This window comes from Lutzomyia longipalpis, chromosome 1 (genome assembly GCF_024334085.1).
Source record: "Lutzomyia longipalpis isolate SR_M1_2022 chromosome 1, ASM2433408v1".
Lineage (NCBI taxonomy): Eukaryota > Metazoa > Arthropoda > Insecta > Diptera > Psychodidae > Lutzomyia > Lutzomyia longipalpis.
In genome coordinates this window covers 7,928,557-7,953,023 of record NC_074707.1, presented here as the reverse complement: position 1 = coordinate 7,953,023, position 24,467 = coordinate 7,928,557, and the positions used below count along the sequence as shown (strand labels likewise).

At 38.7% G+C, this 24,467-nt stretch overlaps 5 protein-coding genes across 11 annotated transcripts in view; 4 read left to right on the top strand and 1 right to left on the bottom strand.

Moving 5' to 3' along the window:
• Positions 1-167: 167 nt before the first annotated feature.
• LOC129786937 (chromatin-remodeling complex ATPase chain Iswi-like) lies at positions 168-4,116 on the top strand. Its single transcript, XM_055822205.1, has 5 exons — positions 168-326; positions 679-908; positions 979-2,962; positions 3,025-3,151; positions 3,219-4,116. The coding sequence occupies exons 1-5, from the start codon at positions 276-278 to the stop codon at positions 3,884-3,886; spliced, it is 3,060 nt and encodes a 1,019-aa protein (XP_055678180.1). The 5' UTR covers positions 168-275; the 3' UTR covers positions 3,887-4,116.
• Positions 4,044-4,661, top strand: LOC129787004 (uncharacterized). Its single transcript, XM_055822282.1, has 2 exons — positions 4,044-4,352; positions 4,442-4,661. The coding sequence occupies exons 1-2, from the start codon at positions 4,044-4,046 to the stop codon at positions 4,589-4,591; spliced, it is 459 nt and encodes a 152-aa protein (XP_055678257.1). The 3' UTR covers positions 4,592-4,661.
• Positions 4,662-4,890: 229 nt separating this feature from the next.
• LOC129786981 (transcription initiation factor IIA subunit 1) lies at positions 4,891-8,905 on the top strand. The gene is made up of 5 exons (XM_055822252.1): positions 4,891-5,134; positions 7,474-7,689; positions 7,756-8,266; positions 8,343-8,584; positions 8,779-8,905. Exons 1-5 carry the CDS (start codon positions 5,111-5,113, stop codon positions 8,884-8,886), a joined length of 1,101 nt encoding a protein of 366 aa, XP_055678227.1. The 5' UTR covers positions 4,891-5,110; the 3' UTR covers positions 8,887-8,905.
• A 278-nt stretch (positions 8,906-9,183) lies between these two features.
• On the bottom strand, positions 9,184-11,195 carry LOC129786989 (alpha-ketoglutarate-dependent dioxygenase alkB homolog 7, mitochondrial). Of its 2 annotated transcripts, XM_055822265.1 has the most exons (5): positions 11,040-11,195; positions 10,806-10,981; positions 10,588-10,755; positions 10,331-10,527; positions 9,184-10,262 (listed from the first exon to the last, which is right to left on the bottom strand). In XM_055822265.1, the coding sequence occupies exons 1-5, from the start codon at positions 11,119-11,121 to the stop codon at positions 10,133-10,135; spliced, it is 753 nt and encodes a 250-aa protein (XP_055678240.1). In that variant the 5' UTR covers positions 11,122-11,195; the 3' UTR covers positions 9,184-10,132. The 2 variants fall into 2 exon arrangements, with proteins under 2 accessions (XP_055678240.1, XP_055678245.1); XM_055822270.1 differs by lacking the exon at positions 11,040-11,195 and having other exon boundaries at positions 10,090-10,262; positions 10,588-10,738; positions 10,806-10,920.
• Positions 11,196-12,479: 1,284 nt separating this feature from the next.
• The window catches only part of LOC129786882 (voltage-dependent T-type calcium channel subunit alpha-1G), a 57,638-nt gene continuing 45,650 nt past the window's right edge, over positions 12,480-24,467 (top strand). For 3 of the 6 annotated variants that reach the window (XM_055822152.1, XM_055822173.1, XM_055822137.1), the window contains exons 1-2: positions 12,480-12,707; positions 23,191-23,681. In XM_055822152.1, coding sequence (XP_055678127.1) covers positions 23,509-23,681 — 173 coding nt within the window. In that variant the 5' untranslated portion in view covers positions 12,480-12,707; positions 23,191-23,508. The remainder of the gene's footprint in view (positions 12,708-23,190; positions 23,682-24,467) is intronic. The other 3 variants (XM_055822165.1, XM_055822144.1, XM_055822159.1) reach the window with 1 other exon arrangement.

Below are 24,467 nucleotides of genomic sequence, written 5' to 3'. Positions count from 1 at the left end.
TTGCTTTTAGTCTGATAAATTCGCGATAAGGGCGATAAGGTTTGATAAGAATTTTTTAGGGATACGTTATTTTTTCAACGAACTCTTTTCCATCAAATAACCTCACATTCTTCCCGCGTTTTTTTCGTGTACCTTCGGTTTGCGTGAAGTTTGATGCATACTGTATTGCTTTTGAAGCAAACTTCAGTCTAACATTTGCGGCTCTCGCGTTTTTGCTGAATTTCCAAGTTTTAGCGAATTTCCCGGATAAATAGTGCGATAAATAGCGTGAAAAGATGAGCAAGGAGGAGGAAACAATGGATACTGGAGAAACCAATGAAAATTCGGTGAGTAATTCCGTGGAAAAGCTCAAAACTCGCTTGCATTTCCATGCGTCTGTCGTCTGGGCTATTTTTTGTTTATTGCACAAAATTTTCAACGAATTTCCAAAGCAAACTGCATTGCAAATTGACAAGTTTGTTTAGCTGGCTGATTTAGCCGGAAATGCGGGGAATCCTGCCAGGAAATGCGAAGGAGAAGCGAGAAATTTCTCCTCCATGGTGAAATTCATGGCGTCGGGTCTTTGTCTTATTTTTTTGCTCGAAATTTTCTTCGCGAATTTCGTGGGATTTTTTTTTCTTTTATGGAAGGTTATTTTGGTACTTTTTGTAAATATTTGGCATTTTTGGGCTCTTCCAGAATGGCTCCACGTCCGATACGACATCCTCAAAGGGGAAGGAGACGGATTTTGATTGTAAAATTGAAACAGACAGGAGTAAGAGGTTTGAGTATCTCCTGAAGCAGACGGAGATCTTTACTCACTTTATGACCAATACGGGGCCCAAGAGTAGCCCTCTGAAGATTAAAGCTGGCCGTCCGAAGAAGCCAAAGGAGGCTAAAGCTGAGCAACCACCAGTCGATGTGTCAGAGTGAGTAAAAAAAAAAGAAAGAAATGGAAGAGAAAGCCAGAAATATTGCATAAAAAATATTTTTTTACAGTCATCGACACCGGAAAACAGAACAGGAGGAAGATGAGGAACTCCTGGCTGAGGAAACAAAGACCCCGGAAATCTTCCGTTTTGAATCTTCGCCACATTACATCAAACACGGCGAGATGCGTGATTACCAAGTCCGTGGGCTGAATTGGATGATCTCGCTATACGAGAATGGAATTAATGGGATTCTAGCTGATGAAATGGGTCTAGGAAAGACACTGCAGACCATCTCCCTGCTGGGCTACCTCAAGCACTTCCGCAACAATCCCGGACCGCACATTGTAATCGTGCCCAAGTCAACATTGCAGAATTGGATGAATGAATTCAATCAGTGGTGCCCCTCACTGCGAGCTGTCTGCCTCATTGGAGATCAAGACACCCGGAACACCTTTATCCGGGAGGTTCTCATGCCCGGCGAGTGGGATGTGTGCGTAACATCGTACGAGATGTGTATTCGTGAGAAGAGCGTCTTCAAGAAGTTCAACTGGCGCTACATGGTCATTGATGAGGCTCACCGAATTAAGAATGAAAAATCCAAACTCAGCGAAATCCTCAGAGAATTCAAGACGGCCAATCGTCTCCTACTCACAGGAACACCGTTGCAGAACAATCTCCACGAATTGTGGTCTCTGCTGAACTTCCTCTTACCGGATGTCTTCAACAGTGCTGATGATTTTGATTCGTGGTTCAATACCAATCAATGCTTGGGTGATGATTCCCTCGTGAGTCGCCTACATGCCGTCCTCAAGCCCTTCCTGCTGCGTCGTCTCAAGTCTGACGTGGAGAAGAGGCTGAAGCCCAAGAAGGAGCTAAAGATCTTTGTCGGGTTGTCCAAGATGCAGCGCGAATGGTACACGAAGGTCCTCATGAAGGATATTGACATTGTCAATGGAGCTGGGAAGATTGAGAAGATGCGCCTGCAGAATATTCTCATGCAACTCCGGAAGTGCACAAATCACCCATATCTCTTCGATGGAGCAGAACCAGGACCACCGTACACTACGGATGAGCATTTGGTGAACAATTGCGGCAAACTCACCATTATGGATAAGCTTCTGCCACGTCTGCAAGAGCAGGGGTCGCGTGTATTGATTTTCAGCCAAATGACCCGTATGCTGGACATCCTGGAGGATTACTGCCTCTGGAGGGGCTACCAATACTGTCGCCTGGATGGGCAGACACCCCATGAGGATCGAAATAGGCAGATTCAGGAGTACAATGCGAAGAACAGCAGCAAATTCATCTTCATGCTGTCCACACGTGCTGGTGGTTTGGGAATTAATCTCGCCACAGCGGACGTGGTCATCATCTATGACTCTGACTGGAACCCACAGATGGATCTTCAAGCTATGGATCGTGCCCATCGAATTGGGCAGAAGAAGCAGGTGCGTGTCTTCCGTTTTATCACGGAGAACACCGTCGAGGAGAAAATTGTTGAGCGAGCTGAGGTTAAGCTTCGTCTGGATAAGCTTGTGATCCAGCAGGGACGCCTCGTGGACAATAAATCAAGCCAATTGAACAAGGATGAAATGCTAAATATGATTCGCTTCGGAGCAAACCACGTCTTTGCGTCTAAAGATTCCGAAATCACAGATGAGGACATTGATACGATTCTGGAACGTGGAGAGGCCAAAACGAATGAGCAGAAGGAGAAGCTGGAGCAGTTGGGTGAGAGTTCTCTCCGGAACTTCACCATGGACACAGGGACAGAGAGTTCGGTGTACCAATTTGAGGGAGAGGATTATCGTGAGAAGCAGAAGGCAATGACAATGGGCAATTGGATTGAGCCCCCAAAACGAGAGCGTAAAGCAAATTATGCTGTCGATGCGTACTTCCGTGAGGCGCTCAGAGTGTCTGAACCCAAAGCCCCTAAAGCTCCACGTCCACCCAAACAGCCAATCGTGCAGGACTTTCAATTCTTCCCTCCGAGACTCTTTGAGATCCTTGATCAGGAGATTTATTACTTCCGGAAGACACTCAACTACAAGGTTTGTAATTCTCCTTAATTTTAAGCTGAATGATGAGATTGAAATGATTGATTTTCTTTCAGGTTCCGAAGAATCAAGAATTAGGTCCGGATGCTGCAAAAGTTCAGCGTGAGGAGCAAAGGAAAATTGACGATGCAGAACCCCTGACTGAGGAGGAAGTGGTTGAGAAAGAATCTCTCCTGACTCAAGGTAATTTCCCACACAAAGAAGATTTTTCTTATGGTTTCTTGAATCTCTAAAACTTTCTTTTTTTAAGGTTTTACAAACTGGACAAAGCGGGATTTTAATCAATTCATCAAGGCAAATGAAAAGTATGGACGTGATGATATTGACAACATTGCCAAGGATGTAGAGGGAAAGACTCCCGAGGAGGTGGTGGAGTACAGCACAGTCTTCTGGGAGCGCTGCCATGAGTTGCAGGACATTGAGCGCATCATGGCGCAAATTGAACGTGGCGAAGCGAAAATCCAACGTCGGGCATCAATTAAGAAGGCTCTCGATGGGAAAATGTCTCGCTACAGGGCACCCTTCCATCAGCTCCGGATTTCCTACGGGAACAACAAGGGGAAGAACTACACAGAGGAGGAAGATCGCTTCCTTGTGTGCATGTTGCACAAGCTTGGATTTGACAAGGAGAACGTCTATGAGGAGCTTCGCTTTGCAGTTCGTTCAGCTCCACAATTTCGTTTTGATTGGTTCCTGAAATCTCGTACAGCATCCGAGCTTCAGAGACGCTGCAATACCCTCATTACGCTGATTGAGCGCGAGAATCAAGAGCTGGAGGAGAAGGAACGACTGGAGAAGAAGAAAAAGTCCAACAAGGGTGGAAATTCATCTCAATCGAGCTCAGGTCAGCAAAAATCAGGGCAGAAACGCAAATCGGACGTTGCTGGAAATGATCGCGGGAAGAAGAAGAGGCGATAAGCATCCCGGAGACATTTTTGAAGGCTTATTTATCAGCGGCATTGTCACTCAACACATTCAAACTTAGGCATTATAAGATAAAGTATTATTTGTAATTCAAATTGGTAGAGAATTGTGCGTGTACTGGACACACAGAATCCAGCTTCCTGGAGCTGGGATGTCCGGTAGTTTTTGTGTAGTAGCGTTTGAAATAAAGTTTCGATGTACCGTCAGAGGGCTAAGCAACATAACCTCAAAGTTTTTTTCTTGTACTGAAAGATTCTGTTTTGATTTTGGATTATTTTTTGGTGAAAAAATGCGTCTCTCCTTGGTGTGCCTCTTCAAGAGGACCGTCAATGGGCACATCTTCAGGGGAAAGGATCGCCTGGTGAAAAGAGTGTCAAAACGAGCGATGGAGAGGCTGAGAGTAGAGTATGATCTCATGGAGCAGAATATGCTGTACCTTCGACATCCTTATCTGACGATTGTGAGTTTCTTTGCTTGAATCTGTTGATTGTTTTCTTTAGCCAGTAAAGTACTGACTAACTTGTCTTTGGTAATTTTTTCTATTTTCAGGAAGAATCAGCTGGACATACGAAGGAACTGGGAAAGAATGAAGCAAAGATGTCAAAGTGGCAGGATTACGCGTTGGAGTTGAAGAGGAAGCCACACATTACGATTGAGGAGCGATTAAAATGTCTAAAGATCAAGGATGCGTGGGATTGAAGGATTTATGATTAAATATAATTGCCTCTTATCCCTGTAATATAGGAAATGCAAGATTTGTAGGAAAATCCCAATAGTATTTTAATTATGAATACAAAAATTGATGAGGAGATTCATAAGTAAGATTTTGGGAAGCCCAGGAAGACTAAAAAACCTGGAGGAGCATTCTTGAAAAGATTTCCGGATCCCGGGTCCGGCAATTCCATCGATTTTTCGATGAAAAACAAATGATTCATTCGTCGAGCGCCTTCGTCACCCTTCGTGTGCAAATCAATGAGCATATTTGCCAAATGTGTGGCATTTGCAGAATCGGCGCAGTGAGGAGACGCATTACCTCTCAGAAAGTATAAATTTCAGTGAGACGGGAAAAAGTTGGCTTGCATTTAGTGTGAGCCCGCAGATTCTCCTTCGTCATTTTGCTATGTGCAGTGAGGTTGGTGTGATCGGGAGAGCAACCACATCCGATTAGCAAGGAAATCCTGCTGAAGGGAAGAAGAGAATCCTCCGGGGGGCAGCAAAATGGCACTCAGCCTTACGACTGTGGTGAGTTGAGGGGGGCCTGACGCAAAAATAATTACAATTCATGGCGAGACAGCGAAAATGGGGGCGCAGCGCTATGAAGATGGCTGCGGGAAAAATTGGGGCACCAACCGGGTGTGAATGCATCCAGCTGTGTGTGTTGTAAAAATTGGCGCATCACGGAACCGCTCCCGTGGGCGTCCCCAAAAGGGGGGCATGAGGAGGGCAAGGAGGAAAAAAAACGCCACTCAATCGCGTAATTTCGCAATAACCTTGAAGCTCACGTACATTTATTTTTCTCTACCTGCAAAAGCCCTCGACTTGGAGAAAATTCAGCACACTGTCGCAGTAATATTTGCACAAAATGCATTCTCACCGTGTGTGCCAGCACCTTCCGGCTGTGCCACATCAAGGCCTCCGCCCCATCTGGGTCAAGAGCATTCAATCGCAAAAGCGATGATGAATAGTCCCAAAATGTTGAATTTTTCTTGCCTCCGGAAGTTTCTTCTGGAGCCCTCAGAAGTGTGTTTGACCTCTCCTTTTCTGGTCAACAGCTGGTGGGGGGGGGGGGGGTGAGAAGAAAATCCACGAGTATGTGGTGCTGAAAACTCCCAACAGCTTTCACCGCAAGAGCGATTTTGATAACGCTCCGCAAGCCTAGAAAATGTTTTTTTTTTTGAGTGAAAAACCACGGCAAGGGGGCAAATAGGTTCCAATTTGCAATGCATCTGAAATTTTTTTTTATTAAATAATTCTTGGAAAGCGAATTCTTTGTCATTTTCCTAAAATTTGTCCTCCCTGCTCTCAAAAAAAAAATAAATAAATAAAAAAGAAAATTAAGAAGTTAAAACATTTAAAGACCCCCGATGAAGCCTCCTAATTAGCCAAATACCAGAGAAAATAATCTTAAAATTCCACTTTCTTGATTTTATTTTTATCTACGCGGAAGTATTTTTATTTTTCAAAAATATATTTATTAATTAAGATAATAATAACAAGAAAGTTAAACACTGCAGTGCTTAATAAAATTCCCCTCTTGATTTGTTTGTTTATCATTTTGTTAATGCATTTAATTTGTTCTTTCTGCTCTCCCAGAGAGTTTATTTCCAACGCTAAAAGCTTTTCAGCAGCTTTTGTAGATTTTTTGTTTGTTGCTTTATCCAAAAGCTCTGAGAAACCCCTTTGGGGGGATTCAAGCAAGGCTCAATTTACCTTATTCGGGGTCAGTGTACGAGAGAAGGTACAAGATGAGGATTTTCCCCCACATTTGTGCGATTAAAGATTAATGGGGAGTTTCTGGGACGATGTCACCCCTCTGGCACTTTTCCTCGCGCACGGGAGCTCCCGTTTAGTGTGTGGTGTAGCTGTGAGTCAAATGGGGACTTTCTCACAGCAATTATCGCGTGGAGACGTGCGTTAGTCATCGAATCGGTGGCGATAGATCCTCTCCACCACACCACTCTTCCTCACTCATAGCTGGATGGTCTATTGCTTGTACATTTTGATTGTTTATTATTGGAAGAGTTTGTGCAGCACATGGAGAGCTCACTGTGGGAGTGAGATTTCTTCACATTTTCAACACCTTATCAGCTCTAAACCACCCAATGTAAATTTCATATCACTGCAAAATGCAATTTTTCTCTCCCATTGTGTTCATTTTTTTTTAAATTAACGTTGTTTGGGTTTAAATTCTTTGTTTGCTCCCAAAGCAGGGCATTAAATCGCAATTTTTTATTTATCTAGGAAGTTTTTCTTATATGCCAAAGCGCCAGGGCAATCTCCCAAGCATTCCAGAAATATAATAAACGCAAAGAAAAGTTGATAAAGAATTCTCTTTGCTACTTTTTTTTTTCATATTGATTTTGTCCTACAGGGAAATTTTCGCCATGACAAAAAAGTCGCAGATTGAGAGGAATTCTATGAATAAGCTGGAAGACTATTTAATTTGCTAATCTCTTACGTAATTTTTTGCGCGAAAAGAGGGAAATACATTGATTAGAGATTCTAAAACTCAAAAAGAGTTTACAATTGTTTGAAAATTAACCCAAAGAAATTTCTCTCGTCACGCAAAAAAATAAAACTTTGGCGAAAAGCGAGGAAAATGTGAGACGAAAGTTTCTGATTGAAAGAAAAAACCTTCCATGCCAATTGTTTCTGCAAAATGCAATTAAGTGTTTTTAATCGTTCAATGTATGTCACTTATTTTATTGGCTGGCTACCCGTGGCTGTGGGAAGGCTAAATTGTGGCCGAAGAGAATTAAATAGTTGGGCTCGGGAGCACAAGATTCGATTTCTTTTTGGGAGGAATTTATCTGGGAGAATTTTTGAGACAAATTGAAAGGTTTGTTTTCCATTTCTTTCAGCTCAAACTGTACAACACAGTAATTGATGATGTCATCAGTGGCGTAAGGGATGCCTTCCTAGATGAGGGAGTTGATGAACAGGTACTGCAGGAGCTGAAGCAAATTTGGACAAATAAACTCCTTGCAAGCCGGGCGGTTGAAGTTGTGCCGGACAATCCAGATCCACAGCCACCACCTAATGTGGCCAGTGGTGTGAAATCAGGATCAAATTCAAAGGTTAGAGAATCCCATGTCTTTTAGGCGAAAGAAATTTGATTCTAAAGAGTTTTTTTTTTCGTGTAGTCAAATCACAAGAATCCACAATCAAATGGAACAAAATCCAAGGCATCGAGACCATCACAGCAACAACAGCAGCAGCAGCAGCAGCAACAACAACAGCAACTCGTGCAGGTGAAGGAGGAGAATGGCAGTCCACCGGCATCAACGACCCTTGCGGGGCAGTCGTTTACAAGCCAAAATGGTAGCAGTACAGCTGCCCAAAAGGCCCCAATAGCGGCCACAACGACAGCCGCAACAACATCACAGCCACAGCAAACATCGACATCCGTTGTGGCGGGATTGGATCCCAATAAACTGATTCCGGTGCAGATTACGCTGCCGGCTCAGGCGGGAGTACCCAATTCAGAGCCACGTGTCCTCACCATTCACATGCCGGCATCAGCACTGCAGGAAAATCAGCTGCATCAGATGCTAAATGGGCCCATTATATCGTCCATCATGAGCCTACCACCGCAAATTGCGTCGTCAGTATTGCAGCAGCATGTCAATTCCACGCTTCAAAATCAAACAATGGGTAAGTGGAGGATCCCTATTTCTCATCACAGAAAGAAAGAATGGATTTATAAAGGTTTTTCTTATTTACTTTGCAGGCTCAATATCAATACAGAAACAACTGGATGGAGCAGCAGATACATCAGATGAGGATGGGAGTGACGTGAGCGATGACGACAACATGGATGGCGATGATGACGATCCGGATAATGATCCAGACGATGCCGATGGCGATGGGGGCCCAGAAGAGGAGCCGCTTAACAGTGAAGACGACGTAACGGACGAGGATGCGGCGGATCTCTTCGACACAGACAACGTCGTCGTGTGCCAGTATGATAAGGTAAGACATGAACGGGAAGTGCGATAAGGGAACACCTGCTCTAACAAGGGGCGAAAAAAATGCCGAATAATTGAAATTCCCTTTCGAATTCTCAGTAAAATTTAATTATGATTTAATAGGGGGAATTTTTCAATGAAAATTTCGCTTTTTTTCATTTTGAAATGATGAAGTAAAATTAAAATTTCTGATTTCAGATCACAAGATCACGGAACAAATGGAAGTTCTATCTCAAGGATGGTATTATGAATATCGGTGGGAAGGACTATGTTTTCCAAAAGTCCAACGGAGATGCAGAGTGGTAAGCTAAAAAAAAAATAAAAATTGAGAAGAACGGAGAGGCTTCAATTGAGATGCAGCCCATGTGCAAGATGTAAAATATTTTGATTCTTGCAGAATTTTCATGCAAATTTTCTTGCTCATCTTTATTTTTATCCTTTCACTGATTTTTTTATTGCCCTATTAGAATTTTTCTCTTTTTGTTAATGAGTTCACTACAAAGTCCTCTTTTGCCTCATAGAATTCAAAGAATGAGCAAGATTTTCTTAACTCTTTTTTCTTTAAAGAAATGTGAATATTTTTTTTCTCATTAAGTTTCCGTGTTTTGTTTGTAGTTTTTTTTTTAAATAAGCAGCAGAAGAGAGTTTTCTATGAAACACAGATTAGAATTTAATTAAAAAAAAATGAACTAGCTATTCATTTTTTAGAGGAATTTCAGTGAGAAATATAGTTTGATTAAAATAATAACATAATAATAGCAAATCACTGAGAGAGGTGAGAAGAAAACAAACAATCAATAAATTAACATAACAAAGGGATAAATCAACAAAAAAAAAAGAATTTGTTAAAAGAAATATAACAATAAAAGTGCGATTAAAGGTTAAAGAACGCGCGTAAAATTTTTCTTTTAGACTTTCAGCTCCCCAGAGAAAAAATTCTTTGTAAAAAAAAATCTTTACGAACTTGGAATGTTTGTGTTATTGTGCTATTAAGAAGTTGTTTTAATAAGAAATTACTTTGTGTAAAAAAAATTTAATGGATTTATCATTGGCGTTTAGATGCAAAGGATGTGCGAAAAACTTAAAAATATTATATAATAAATTAAATTCTCTACTAAAGCTCATCCTTGGCTGACGCAAAGAAAATCCTCCCCACAGAAAACTTCTCAAATTTAGTGTCTAATAAATTAGTTATTTATGAGGTGATTAAAGTATAAATATAGATAAAAGAGAATCAGAGGAGGAACAATGATTAACCAGATGGATTGCGATAAAAGACGTGCAGCTCACACACCTTTTTTGTCTCTAAAAAGAAACCGCAACAATCGAAATGATGTGAAATAGAAACCAATATAAAAAAAAATATAGAGTCTAAAACACTTTTTGTAAAGAGAAATAATAATAATTAAAATTGTAGAAATATTTTACCATGAAATATATGCTGCGATACAGGAAAAAAGTCTTTTTCTTATCAACAAAATGAGTCGGATCATTAAAAAAACAAAAAAATAATCTTAAAGAATTTTTTATTAAAACATTCTTCATTGATGATCTACGTAAAATCTTTTGGTTTATTTCTGCAGACAATTGAAATCCTCCTTGTCTTTTTCACAGGATTCCCACCGAAGGAAGACTCATTGTTGCCAAGAATTTCATGGGTGAAATTATATCTCGCGGTGTCCCTGAAAATTCAATCAAAATTCTCAAAACTCTTTTGGAAAAATTGTGATAAGAGATAACAGACTAATACCTCATGATGTAGAGAGACCTTGCAGGGAGGAGGATATTGACAAAGTACCCAGGATCCGTGGGATTTTCATCATTCTTATCGGGTTGCTTCCGGTAGTCACTTTCAGGACTCTGTTGGTATTTTTTCTCATCAATCCTCACGAGTTTCATCACACTGTCCGACAGCAAACTCACTCCAGCAATGGTTGAGCCACAATACTAAAGGTAAAGCAAGTTTTAATTTCTTATTTTTTAAGCTCCTTTAAGTGAGTTTCCTACCCTGACACTGTCGACATGTGGCTTAATGACTCCCTCCTCAGCAAGATCCAGAATATGGACATGGGGCAGAGTTTCCCCTTTGAAGGCTAAATTCCTAATTCTATTGATGGTTTCCTTATTATCTGGGTACCAGTGCTGCCTCTCAGTCTCCCTGAAACCATGAATAGCCTGGAAAATTAATTTACTTTGCAGCTTCCGCAGAAAAGGATCCCACTTACATCATCCCAATGATCAAATTCATAGCGCATTCTCTTGAGGTAAGGTTCAATTTCTTCAAGGATTTTTGATACTTCTGCCTCCGAGATGAAATCCGGAATCACAGTCATGTCTTTCATGAAATCCCTGAGATCCTTTTCTGGCCATTCCCGGTGGAATTCCAGAAATGAGGATGAGCCTTTAAAAGTGAATGAGATGAAAATTAATTGCTCAATTTAATGTCTTTAGAAACTTACTAGAAGCATTTCTTCTGGTTAATTTGATACTCAGATGAGGGAATAATCTTTTAATTGAGGAAATTTGTCGCAACAAAACCATTTTCACTCAATTTTCCGGTTTTTTCACAAATTATTTTTCCTATTTTTATCAGTTTCCTTCTTCTTCTTCTTATTGTTTTCATTCAGAAAAATTGTCTACTTTCAGGGGTAAAAAAAGAGCGAAATTCAAAAACTCGTCTAAAATATCTCTTAAATTAAAATAAGTTTAGCCGCAAGAACGAGAGGGCATGAGAAAAATATCTTCGTCTCGCTTTGGCATTTTGTGTAGGTGAGTGACGTCATCGTTTCAACCAACCAAACAGCGCCATATAACGGCTGGTACAAAAAATAAGATTTGAACTTTAACGAACTTTTTTTTTTCCTTTTCCAAAATGCGAATTTTCTTGTTTTTCCGCCAATTTTTTGGCGTAAAACGCATTTTTTGGGCTCCTGGGGCACTTACGGGTGCTTCGGGACCCTCGGGGAGCTCCTCTGTGCGGAATTTGGGGCCCGCGCAAATTTTGACGGTTGGGTTTAAAAATTTGAAATTTTTGACGGTTGGGGATTTTACACGCACTTTTTTTCCCGGAAATGGATTTTCGTGACTTTTGGAATTTTTGATGCCAAAAATTCAAAAGTGTTTTCCTGGTCACAAAAAACACAATTTCCCTGGAAAATTCGACGGAAAACGCGAGAAAATTGCGAAAAACTGAATGTGTGAGGGAGACGGATAGTGGTGAAATGCATCCATCTCATTTTCTCTTCAACAAAATGTACCAAAAAAGGCGCCAAGTTCAAAAAGTAGTCAAAAAAGCATGAAAAATATATGGGGGAGCTAAGAAGGGGGGCTCTGGGGGGAAATGAATATCGTTGGTGAAAACCGCCTGGTATCAGCACTCTCTGTACCTTTCATCGCGATCGGACCAACGGTGTAGAAATGCATAGCTACGAAATCCTTTCTTTATTAATTTAAATTGTAAAATTATTATAAACTTATTAATTTATTCAAGATTAACTTTAATTTAACATCCTCTTTACTTTGAAAAGACCCCTAAAATGAGGAATAAATTAATGCAAAATTATCTGCCAAAAAATTAAAATCATAAATTGAAGAATTAATTTAAAAAAAATCTTATCGCTAAAAATCCCAACCCTGTGCAGAAACAGAAATATTGCTTTTCAACCCACTCCACGCATCTTGTTGGAAAACGTGGCTTTTCCAACACGATGTGCTTTCCTCCCCCGCCCCCCCCCACCCGCCGGAGAGAATGAGAGAAATGTGCATTTTGGAAAATCATCTGTTGCTCTCGGAGCACGATGGGTGCGTGGAAAATTGCGAAGAGAGCGCCTGCGTGAGTAATCCTACTCGCCGGAGAGAGGATTTGGAGCCCAGTTGAGAGCTTTTCCCAATTTTCCAACAGTCTCCGCAGTAAGTTCATCACGAGTAGTTGGTGTTTTTCGTTCGTGCGTGGGGTGAAAAGAAAAAAAAAAGAGAAGTTGCCTAATTTTTCCTTCCCTGAGTTTTTCTCCGTGTGGTGTTCAATATTGAATTTCCCAATAATCAAAAAGAAGAAAGTTTGCGTGTTTAGTATTTAGGCAGGAAGTTAATGATGTGGAAAATGCAAAGCAAATGAAGGTGCACTTCCGGTAAAAAGAAATCTTCTGGATTCCACCAGGAGCGAGCGCTTAGAAATGTGGAGAAGCTTTTCCACCCCGCACAGACCCTTTTTTCCTCTCCGTATGAGTGTGTGTGTTTGAAAGTCCATTTTTCTTTTCCTCCCCGAAAAAGCTGTGCGGGACGAAAGCTGCTCTCACAGGGAAAATTTTCTCAAGTGTCTGTGTGCTGATGAGATGGGCAAAAGATGGAAAATTCGTGAAAGAAAAACGTCGTCACTGCAAATGAGGAGGGTATGTGGGTGAAGAAAGACGAGGGGGGGGGGTGGTTTGGTAGGAGGAGGTAGTGGAAAAAGAAAAGGCATCGTAGGACTATTGACCGAAAAGTGGTCCCATTTTTCTCTCTCATGGAAAAGCGTCGGGGCTGTGTGAAAATTCCAACGCCCCTCGTCCATTATTAATTGTGGAAGCCTTGATGGTGCTTTTCAGCTGCAAATTGCTCAACTACAATTCTCCCAGAATCAGAGGGGGTGAGGGTGATATTTGGCGCCCCCATGGCGCGGGGGTGGAGTGATGTGAAAAATCACAATCATACCTCTTCAAAATGAGGAAAATCTCACGCGTGAATTTTCATCCCAATTGTATGGGGATTGCGTTGCGTATAGCAAAAATGCCTTTTCGCATCTCCGCGCTACATCGCCGCAAAACGAAAATAGATTTTTCGGTAAACTTGTCGGGGAATTTTCACTTTGTTTATATTAATAATCGATAAATAAAAATATATTGGCGCGCTCTGTGTCTGTTGCAAGCGAGCGCCACGAGAAAATTATGAGGAAATCCAACAAAAGTACTTTCCGTTTAAAGTTTTCTCAAAACGAAAGAATAATGATGTTCAAGAGACCTTCTGGTTGTTGTGCACACAGGCACAAAAAAGCTCCAGCAGCGGAAAAGGAAAGATCCGAAAGCTCATTCTTCTTTCCTCTTTTTTTGTTGTTACTCAAAAAGAAAAAGCTTTAAGTGATTTAGGGGTTTTGTGATAAAGCGATAATGATGTTTCCGAATCTTCAATATCACATTTTGTGGGAAGATTTGTTTTTAAAGAAGAATTTCCACGAAGTTAAGAAAAAATTCTACGGAAATGTTATAAAAGAAAGGAGCCCATGCGCTTGATATGGGCGAAGTACCTAATTGAAGGAAACGCAGAAAACAATTTTAACCCACCCAGTCTTGTAGGGAATCAAAAAAGGATAAAGAATCGCCAAAAATATTCACCATTTTCCACTGGGGTCACAACGAAAACGGGCTGTGATTCTTTCTTTGTCAGTGAAATGTGAAGATGGCTGAAAATTGGGGATGGGCAAATTTTGAGGAAGGCTTTCTCGCGCACCGAATCACAGCCAACGCGCAGATATTTTGTGAAATGCCTTAATCGTGGGCGTTAGCTGTGATTCGGTACGCGAGAAAGCCTTCCTCAAAATTTGCCCATCCCCAATTTTCAGCCATCTTCACATTTCACTGACAAAGAAAGAATCACAGCCCGTAAGTTTTACTTACCGTTCTTTCGCTTTATACTGTTCCATCCATGCTATATTTAATTTTTATCTTTGCAGTTTATATATATTTATCTTTGCATTTTTATATGTATATATAATGTATATATCTATACATTTATATATATATTTCACTTTACTTTTATATGTGTATATATAAAACGCCCCGCTTCGCGGGGCGTTAGTCATGCAACTCAAGATATGACATGTTAACTTTAAAACGCGATATCTCCGGAACGGCTACATAGATTTTCTTCATTTTTGGCATGGTGGTAGATATTATAGCCAACTATAACATATCAAAATATGAAGCAATTCTATAAAGCGGTGCTCGAGATATTCATCGAAAACTCATCGAAAATTTTGTTTTCGATTTTAGCGCCACTTGCGGTCATTTTTTGAACTTGCAATGTTCCGAGCAGTTGTAGGGCTCATTAATATCTTTCATTTGACCCCGGGTTGATCAAAATCGGTCAAGCCGTTCTCAAGTTATGGTCGATTTTCGATTAAAAATTGTGGCGGCCATATTGGCTAAACGGCTTGGCCGATTTTCAAAAATGAGGTATCGTTGGAAAGGTCTTGATGGCCCCTACAACATATAAAAATTTCAGATTTTTAGCTATTACAGGGGCTGAGATATAGGCAAAACAAAATTTTGAGGTTATTCAAAATGGCGGACGGAGGGGTGGGGGGTCGGATCTGACGTCATAATCGGATGTCTTCCACCCGATATATGAACTTTGCCGTTGACCGCAAGTCTCTATCTATTACCGTTCTCTTGTAATTTAGCAAAAGGTTCCGGCCGGCCGGACGGACGGCCGGACGGACGGCCGGCCGGACCAATTTTTGGCGCATACGTTTTTTGGAATGTGGGGACCCTAATTCGTGCTCATCCCAAGTTTGAGCCCGATCTGACGACTTTGCATTTTGGAGTGTACACAGAAGCTGTGCTTCTTTGAAGAAAGAATCACAGCTAAAAGGCATAAAGTTTTGTAAAAATTCAAAAAAAAATTGACCGCCATTCGCCATTTTGTCTCTTTCAATGCATCAAGCAGATGTTTCAATGCTTCGTCATGAGCTTGTCGATGGGAGTTTGACATTTCATTCATTTTTTTTTGAGAGAAAATAAAAAAAAATGCGTATTTTTTAGTTTAATTATCGTGGTAAATGTGTTTTACGTGTTGTTCAAGAGTGATTTTTATATCTGAATACCTGGGATGAATTTCCGCACAACTTGTGACCGTCTCAGCGAGCACATCTCTCGTTACAAAGCAAAGCAATCCAAAAACATTGGTCGTGGATCGTCTTGAAGATGGCTTTTTCACGAATTTAGAGATCCTCTGCGCTGGAATCCTTTGCGTTTCACACCACCATGACGGACAAGACGATGGATTGCTTGGTTTTGTGATTCCCTAGATGTTGTCATGCAAAACCTTACGATGTTTATTGGCACCACCTTTCCCAAGACCTTTTCCACGACCAATGATGTGCTCGCTGAGACGGTCACAAACTGTGCGGGAATTCATCCTTCAGGTATTCAAATATAAAAATCACTCTTGAACAACACGTAAAACACATTTACCACGATAATTAAACAAAAAAATACGCATTTTTTTTTATTTTCTCCCAAAAAAATGAAATGTCAAACTCCCATCGACAAGCTCATATTGACGAAGCATTGAAACATATGCTTCATGCATTGAAATGAACAAAATGGCGAATGGCGGTCAATTTTTTTGAATTTTCACAAAACTTTATTGCCTTTTTTCGTTGTGACCCCAGTGGAAAATGGTGATATTTTTGGCGATTCTTTATCCTTTTTTGATTCCCTACAAGACTGGGTGGGTTAAAATTGTTTTCTGCGTTTCCATCAATTAGGTACTTCGCCCATATCAAGCGCATGGGCTCCTTTCCTTCAAAATTAATTCATTTCTGGTTGTAAGTTACTTGAAATTGTTGATAAATTTGTATTCACTAAATTCCCTTAATTCTCTAAAGAAAACTTACTCCTCTATTAAAAAAAAACTAAAAAAAAAATAATGCAAAAAGCATAAAATAAAGAATTCTCACCTACATATAAGATTTTTCAAGTAAAGAAGCAATAAAATAATGCCAAGAGCTATATATCGTTAAGCTTTGAAAGAAAAAGTTAAAGCCATTAAAAGAGAGTGCTCAAGGCTCATGGACTTTGTTTCCGAGTTCTTATTAATCAAAATTCCTCAAGTTGTTATGCTCATTGGATTATCCATTAAAATAAGTTTGCAATAAGATACGAATGAGAAACTCAAAAGAGGTTCATTTATGTCTTATTTTCTTTACATCTTCTAACATTCAACAAACTCAAACTACCTACATTTAATTGTAACTGGGAAAAAGTTAAACTTCTCAAAGGAATTTTCATTTACTTTTATTTTCTTAATTTACACCACAAACTAACTCTTTGTAAGATTCCTCCTTGAACTTTGAAAGAAAACATTAAATTTAAAGCTCTGTAACGTACAAAGTTAATTGAAATTTCATTAATGAGGAAAAAAATTTAATTTTATGCTCACGTATTAATTGACTTTTTTATCTTTTCAATTAAATTTATAAAAAGTTTATGTAAAATGCGGAAAATTGGTTTTCAATTTCACTCACTTAATTTCAACTAAATCAACCGCATAAATCGAAATGCTTCTGAAAGAAATTTTAATAAAATTACTTTTTATTGAAATTGAAGTTTTTTTTATTTAAAATAATTAAATTGTTTTAATGCATTTGTGATTAAATTGACAATGAAAACCATCAGCATAATTATTCAAAAGCTCCGTCGTACTTTTATCATTCCCACAATCATCCACCTATATATTTTATATACACCTATAGGGAGATATAGGGAGATTTTGGTATGAAAAATTAGTCAGAATTCTTCATTTTTCCTTCTTTTGCTTTTCTTTCTCCTAAACCTTTTGAATTCTTGATGAAAACTGCAAAATTCTTTCGAGGCATTAAATTTTCCCGTGAAAATGCTGAAAGAGCTCCCAATTTTTTTTGCTCCTGCAATGAATTTTCCATCCGCTATAGATATAAATTATTCTAGGATCTATAAGGAACGCGCCTTGTAATTGGATGAGTTTTAAAGGATTTTCGTTCACAAAAGCAGTTTAACGGGACGTGTGTCTGTGAGAGAGAGAGAAGGAAAATTGAAAATACTCGAAATAAATGGAGTTTTCCACTCAAGCTTTAAATTGAAAATGAAATGTAATTGAACAGGAGAAAGAATGGCCACAAGTTTGTAAGTAAAAGTATATAAGAAGCATAGGAGAGGGAAAAGCTGTTTTGGTGGGGAAGTTCTTGATAAATTTCATTCATTACCCACGATGGAGAGTCTTTTACTTCTCGGTGACTGATTATGGTTTTCCTCCCACTTTTATTTCATCGCATAGAATTTTTCTCAACTTTTTCCCACTCAGAGGTAGATAAGAACAAGAAGAATAAAAAAAAGCGCTCAATTGTTTTCCCTAAAGTGAAATTCCCAGACAAGTTGGACTAATGGAAATTTCTCCTTCAAGCTTCGTTTTTTTATTCTCCTTGGTTGGTACAAAATTCTCTGCAATGTGGAAGATTTTTTCTTATTTTAACTAGTACCACTAAACTTGTATGGCGAAGTAATTTAATTAGGAAGTTGCCAAAGTTTTCTTTTAATTCACCCCATGAGTCGTTCATTCGACACCGGCTAATTTTATCAATCTTGCAAGCAATTTTAAAGTGTTTACAAAATTGAATTTAATGGCAAACACTCTTCTTCTACGCTTCATGTGGAAATTATTTTCTTTCTGCTAAAATGTGTGTGGAAATCCGCGCAAAAAAATGGGCATTCATGAAATGACTTTTTAGAGAGAGTGAATCATGGTGTATTTTTTGTGCACAAAGCACAAATGAATTCACTGGAACAATTTTCTAGTTAAATTTCCTTGAATTCGTTTGAAATTCTCGCTAATTATTCATTTTCATCACTCAGTTTTCATAGATGGAGGCAGAAATTAAATTTTAGGAAAATCTTTCTGAATTCAATGAAAAGTAATGAATAATGTAACAATTAGGCACAAAAATGTAAGAGGACGTTTAATAAAAGATAGACATAGGCGTATAGATTAAATTTTTTTTAATAGAATCCACCCCCTCAAATTTTTGTCAACATTTTGCGCAATTTATTTAATTTCACGCGTAACATTTTACCTGTTAAAATGAAGCACAAAAAACCCTCTGGTCGTATGAAAAAGGTACCTAACGCAAATAGACAAAATAAATTTAGAGAGAAAAGAGTGGAGAAATTGGGTGGATGTAAATTCTTCTGTGCACTTTTAGTCAACACCACAATTTTCATACATTTGTTGTTTTTTGTTCCTTCGTCGGACAATGTTTTTTGGGGTGGTGGGTAAAATTCCGGACCAAACATTTTCTCCCCGGTCATGGGGGCAAAACAGAAATTTACGACATTAGATAAAATTTTCGCACATACAAAAAGGAATAGACAAAAGGCAAGCAAAATATGTTCCAATTTAATCTAAACAGGAAAGTAAAACGCTTGAGATCTATTTGGGGGGTACATGAAACCACCGCATTCAGCTATTTGCAGGGGATGGGGGATGAAATGCTGGAATTTCTCTTGTTGCGCATGAAAATTGAGATTTTTATCTTGATTTCTTTATTGGGTCACGATTCGTCTTAATTTGTTTTATTTATTCTTTATCAATGAATTAATGGGAAAGAAGTTGAGCAGGAAGAAAAAATGTGTGTATGTCGTGCCGATTAGGGGAAAGTTTTATGATTCGCTAATTCCTAACATTTCTTTCACAAAAGGAAACTAAATTAGAGGGTCAACATTCTTTCTTTTTGCTTATTTGTTTTTTCTTCTATTATGGGTATTTTTAGGGTTTTGTTAGATTTAAAAAAAAAACAGCTCATGTTTATAAATTCATCACTTTATTCTTTTGGTAAAAAAAAATTACATAGCAAATCTAGCATAAAATAATTCTTTGAAAGCCGATAAATAGAACAGAAGCTTTTTCCGGTGCGCCTTTCAATTTGTAAAACTGTGTGGCGCTTAATTCCTTCCCACATAGCGAAAGTTCGTTATATGTGGGAGTAGGAGAGCTTTTGGGTTAAGTAGAGGATTATATATGCGGGGGATGAAAGGGTCGCGTAGAGCGAATGAAAAGAAAATGGGGGTACAATGGGGCTACATGGAGTGACAAAATGAGTGGAAAAATGTGTGTTCCCCCCAAAAAAAGGGAAATGGGGGTGCACATAGAGGGGTACAGAGGAATAAAAAAATTCAATAGGCTGGGGAAAAGTCGTTCGGACTCAATTGTGGCATTACACGTGAAAATTCCTCCCGATGGAATTCCCGGTTTGCCCTTGAAGATAAATTACATTGATCCATGGGGTCGGAAGATTACACTCCGCCGTCTCGTGTAATCCAACGAAGCATATTTTATGCAAAATGTTTGTATACCCACCCATCCACTCGGTGTGTTAGGACGGTGTTTGCCCGGATAGCGATGGACTATGGGATGAGGATGGGGTGGTGGTGGTGGGTGGGGGTGGACAAGATGGATGTTGAGCATGTAAACAAGATTGATTTTGAGTATTATTCGGATGCTTTTGTATATTATACACAGGCAAAATGTGAATGGCATCAGAGTGGGGAATGGGTGCGTGTGAGCCTCAATGACCGATGATACTTTAAAATCGTTAAGTAGTCCAACATTTATTTCGAAATACGAAATGTTCAAGTATTCACGAACAAGCGAAAATCTGGTAGAGACATAAATTTCAAGTTCCATTTCGTATTGTACATTAAAATGTAAAATGTGGCGTGCGAATTGTTGGAATGTGGCGATATTTCGTTCGGTCAATTGAGTCTATCGACCGAATGGTCATTGTGATCTGTGGGTGTTTTCCTCATCATTTTGGCCCCATCCTTTTGGCACTTTTTGATGGCCCCATTTCACAGGCACTACATACATCATATATACACATTCTTGCATACATTTATGCTTCATCCATGGCCCCATATACCTCATCCCATGTTCGAGCCAGCTGAGAGCTACAGTCACTCATTTCTCTGCGGGAACTCTCTGTGCATTTTGCTCCACTTCCACACTCAGCCTGGGTGATCATTCCCAATTCAACTCTATATTCAAATAAATTTACTCGCAATTAGTAAAATATATACGTAATACATACCTCAATATATATGTTTTTCATGTGAACTCGCAATGGAATTCAATCTATTATTATATTTCTTCCTCTGTGAACTATATACTCTCAGTCAGAGCAGAACAAAATGAAAACCCAACTTAACTTCATATGTAATGTGCTTTATATATAGCAATGCGGGAAAGTCGGGGCGATATTGTCACGGGATAACTTTATGATTGATATTCTCTTGGTACATTTTCCATTAACCCACATACTAAATGCCATTGTCTTGGATAACCAAATGTTTGTTCTGGAATAAATCTCAATGACTTACACAAATCTACTCTTTAAGTGAATTTTGGAAATTGTTTAATTGCATATGGAAATTCTTGGAAGTAGTTTTATTAAATGTTAGTTTAAGCTTAGATATTCCCTATCAATTAATATCCTTTATCATAAGCACTAAGCGAGCTCTATGGATGTATTTGAATTTCAATAAATTCCAGCGAGAATTCTCATTAACTTAATTAGGACACATTAATCATTTTAAGTGAAATAATATAACGATGCTTAAGAATATTGCTAAAATTCTTTTCTTCCCTTAAAATTCTCTCTTAAATAACTTTCTAAATTGTGGCAGAATCGCCATATGCAAATGATTGATTTATTTAAAAGTCATACCATTAATTGAATGGAATTGAATGCATGAAACTTCCCAAATTCCATTCTAAAAGAATGCGTAGAGAGATGAATGAACAGAGCAAATAAAGTTATTCCAAATTGGGGTTAACACTCTGTTAGCGTATGTGGTAGAAATTCTAAAATTTTATTACCACGTTTCGCCTCTTCTATTCCTTTCTCCACTCTTCTCTCGTTTTTTTTTTCTTTCCAACTTTTCAGTGGTTTTTTGCTATTCTGTTGCCTTTTTTACACCATAAAAATACATGTGTATGATTTTAGAATTCAATGTTAGATTTCTCTTTGAATAAAGCTTAAAAGTTTGCCATGGCATGGAGTATGAAGACTTTCACTTGTGTATTCTCTTTTGTCTCTCTCTATATGTAAATATCCTTTGAGAAAATAAACGCACGGCTATTATTTGAAAATGACAAATTCGTGACTGGGATGTGGAAAATCTTCGGGGATTGGACGGGGAAAATTTTGCATATCGTGTGGCATTAGCTTCGCTCTGTAATTCATAAAAGCAGCCCATTTTAATAAAAAATGAATCCACGTAGCTAAAATTTCCACCAAAATGGAGATGAGTGCATTAAATAATAAGAGATACTCAATTAGTCTTGGATTAACTATTCGCCATTATATTGCGAAAATCTTCTTCGCATAGCCCGTTTTCTCTCTTCGTCTCACACACTGAACCTCCTTTTTCTCTGCTAATATTGTAGTATAAGTTAAAGGTGCTTCACACCGTTCAAGGTGCTTCCATACTCTCTCTGTGACTTCCTCATTTTCTCTACACGACGCTCTAATACACGGCATACCTACACCTCCTTCAGTACAGAATGTTCACACATTTTATCGATTTCCACGAGAGAAAAACGTATGTTCCTCATGACGCGCTATAGAGAAAATCCCAACGTATATAATACACAAAATTTGTGTTTATTCTTGGGGTGGTGTTATGAATGAAAATACCTCATGACTAAATAACGAGAAAAAAATAATCTTTTGGCACTGAAGGTAAAGCGGTTTCGTAATCAATACGCATGTGACAGAAGGAAATGTTGCCGAAATTTAATGGATTATGTGGTGCTTTTTCTGGGGAAAGAAAGAACGAAGAGGGTGGGAAATAAATTCAAACAATTCACGGTGATTTCTCATAAGATATATTGTGTGCAATTTGTGGCCTACGCCATGTATTGATTTTGAATAATGTAATGTAATAAAACTTTACAAAAAACGCAAAACGCTCTGAAATAAAGCTTTCGCATAAGTGATTTGTGACAAATGCTGTAGGGTTGAAGAATATATCTCAGCATGACAGAATTTATGTAAAAGTGAAAGACTAATCCTTCATATTTAGGATTTTCTTCACACAGGATTATTGGTAATTTCTTAAGATTCATTTTTGTCTTGATTTAATTCAATAAATCTGCACAGAAATAATTTCTACAGGCACTATGAAGGTACAATATAACATCCGAAATTAAATGAAAAATCCACAATTACCTAAAATTTGGAATAGAAAGCATTTTCCTTCATCATAAATTACGATGACGAACATTTTGCCATTAGGGAAATTGAAGCATTTAGTTCATTTCGTAACATAAGACAAGAAGACTTTTCTCATTCATCTGGAAATAAAATGCTAAAAATGCACCGTCAGAGAAAAAAAATTCGAGAGATTTGCAATTTTCCATGCAGAAGGAAAAGATAAGTTAGGCAAAAGTGGATTGGGTGAATGAAGGAAAATATGTATATGTTGAGGAGGAAATGGAATTGTAGGAATTGTATGGTGGTTTCTATTTCAATGGGATTTCAACCTGATTTCTTGTGATTCTTGAGTGGAAGTTTTCCTCATGAATAAATAATCCGCCGGTGTGTTTGCTCAAAAAAAAAAAAAAAAAAACTAAAAATATGAATCAGATTCGAACATCAGACAGTTTTGCCTTTGACCTCATTCTGGGAAGCAGAAGAAAATCTCGCGCACAGACAAGCCCCAGCAGCACACAACAATGGGAGAATTTTCCGTGCAATTGTGGCAAAAGTTACTTCTGCTACAATTCCCCCTCAACATGTGTGTTTTGGGAAAATTTCTGCAGGCAGACGAAAATAGGTGGAACGACGCTGTGGAAAAGGGAAAGCCAATTTGGTGTTGGGCACATAAAAGTGTGGAGGCAGAAAGGAGGAGAGAGCGTGAGAGAGTGCGTGTGGAGGTGGAAACGCTCACACTCTCCATCTGTTGGGGCTCCAAAAGCTAATCATCTTGTGGGTGTTTTGCTAATTAAAAAGTAATATTCTAATTATGACGATGGGAATCACTCCCAGGAGTGAAAAGTGCGGTGTGAGTGCAAAAGACGCTGCAGAAGTGTACAATAAATAGTGCATTGGAAGGTAGAAAAAGCGGCGGAACATCAACCATGTCCTCCCATTCCTCGTGCACCGGGAGCACCTGCAGCGATGGTGAAACATGCACATCGTCATCATCCGGAGAGCCCAATTTGCCATATCCAGGATTTCCGGAGATATCACTCAAATATCTCACTCAGGATACAAAACCGAGGAATTGGTGCTTGCAACTCATCACCAATCCATATCCTTTTCAAAATGCCAATCATTTTATTATTATTTTTTTTTATCAGAGCGTGAGCTTTTTCCCCCCATATACAACCCTCATTCATCTCCAATTTCTGCAAATATGTTGATTTCCATTTTATAGAGTAGTGGGGGGAGGGAAAAGCACAAAAAAGAGAGAATTTTCACAATTTTGAATTGCTGCTCTCTGCAAAAATATTTGCATTTCAATGAATCGGATATTTTAACCATGCGAAGTATGTATGCGATATGTATGCATGAATGCCTTATTCTCTGTCCGCCCCATCAGCAGCAATATGATGTGGGTTATCCCACAAATGCTATGTACTTTTATGTAGTAAAATATATCACAACGGCAGTTTATCGCGAAGGGAGCAAATTTTGCAATCCATTGAGATCGTGTCACACAAACACAAATGACTGCGGTTTGCGCGAGATATTTGCAATACCTTTATGTCCAATTTATTATGAACTAATTTAGCCAATTCAATACAGGGTGGTGCCGTTCAGATGTTGCTTAAATTATTCACATTGCAGCATTTTTTTTTCACTTTCAATAAAACTAAAATATTTTATTCTTTATGAAAGAAATGTACAAAATCTACGTAAAATAAATTATTAATTTTAAAACTTAAACACCATCTGAACCTACTCACCCTGTTAAAATTGGGGCTCATGGAAGTTTACCTACAAATTTTCCAATATCCGCTCATTTATTCCCAATGTAAACTCTTTTTTGCGCACATCGCAAATATTTTTCTTCCACCGGCAATTAGCAAAAAAA

What these genes read in the sequence shown, in the direction of transcription:
- LOC129786937 (XM_055822205.1), top strand. Translation starts at nt 276, where the DNA reads ATGAGCAAGGAGGAGGAAACAATGGATACTGGAGAAACCAATGAAAAT. An exon ending in GAGAAACCAATGAAAATTCG is followed by an intron (nt 327 to 678) that starts GTGAGTAATTCC and finishes GGGCTCTTCCAG; the next exon opens with AATGGCTCCACGTCCGATAC. An exon ending in AGAATCTCTCCTGACTCAAG is followed by an intron (nt 3,152 to 3,218) that starts GTAATTTCCCAC and finishes TCTTTTTTTAAG; the next exon opens with GTTTTACAAACTGGACAAAG.
- LOC129787004 (XM_055822282.1), top strand. Translation starts at nt 4,044, where the DNA reads ATGTCCGGTAGTTTTTGTGTAGTAGCGTTTGAAATAAAGTTTCGATGT. An exon ending in GACATCCTTATCTGACGATT is followed by an intron (nt 4,353 to 4,441) that starts GTGAGTTTCTTT and finishes TTCTATTTTCAG; the next exon opens with GAAGAATCAGCTGGACATAC.
- LOC129786981 (XM_055822252.1), top strand. Translation starts at nt 5,111, where the DNA reads ATGGCACTCAGCCTTACGACTGTG. An exon ending in AATCAGGATCAAATTCAAAG is followed by an intron (nt 7,690 to 7,755) that starts GTTAGAGAATCC and finishes TTTTTCGTGTAG; the next exon opens with TCAAATCACAAGAATCCACA. An exon ending in GCTTCAAAATCAAACAATGG is followed by an intron (nt 8,267 to 8,342) that starts GTAAGTGGAGGA and finishes TTTACTTTGCAG; the next exon opens with GCTCAATATCAATACAGAAA.
- LOC129786989 (XM_055822265.1), bottom strand. Translation starts at nt 11,121, where the DNA reads ATGGTTTTGTTGCGACAAATTTCCTCAATTAAAAGATTATTCCCTCAT. An exon ending in AACCAGAAGAAATGCTTCTA is followed by an intron (nt 10,982 to 11,039) that starts GTAAGTTTCTAA and finishes TCACTTTTAAAG; the next exon opens with GCTCATCCTCATTTCTGGAA. An exon ending in AATTTGATCATTGGGATGAT is followed by an intron (nt 10,756 to 10,805) that starts GTAAGTGGGATC and finishes TTAATTTTCCAG; the next exon opens with GCTATTCATGGTTTCAGGGA.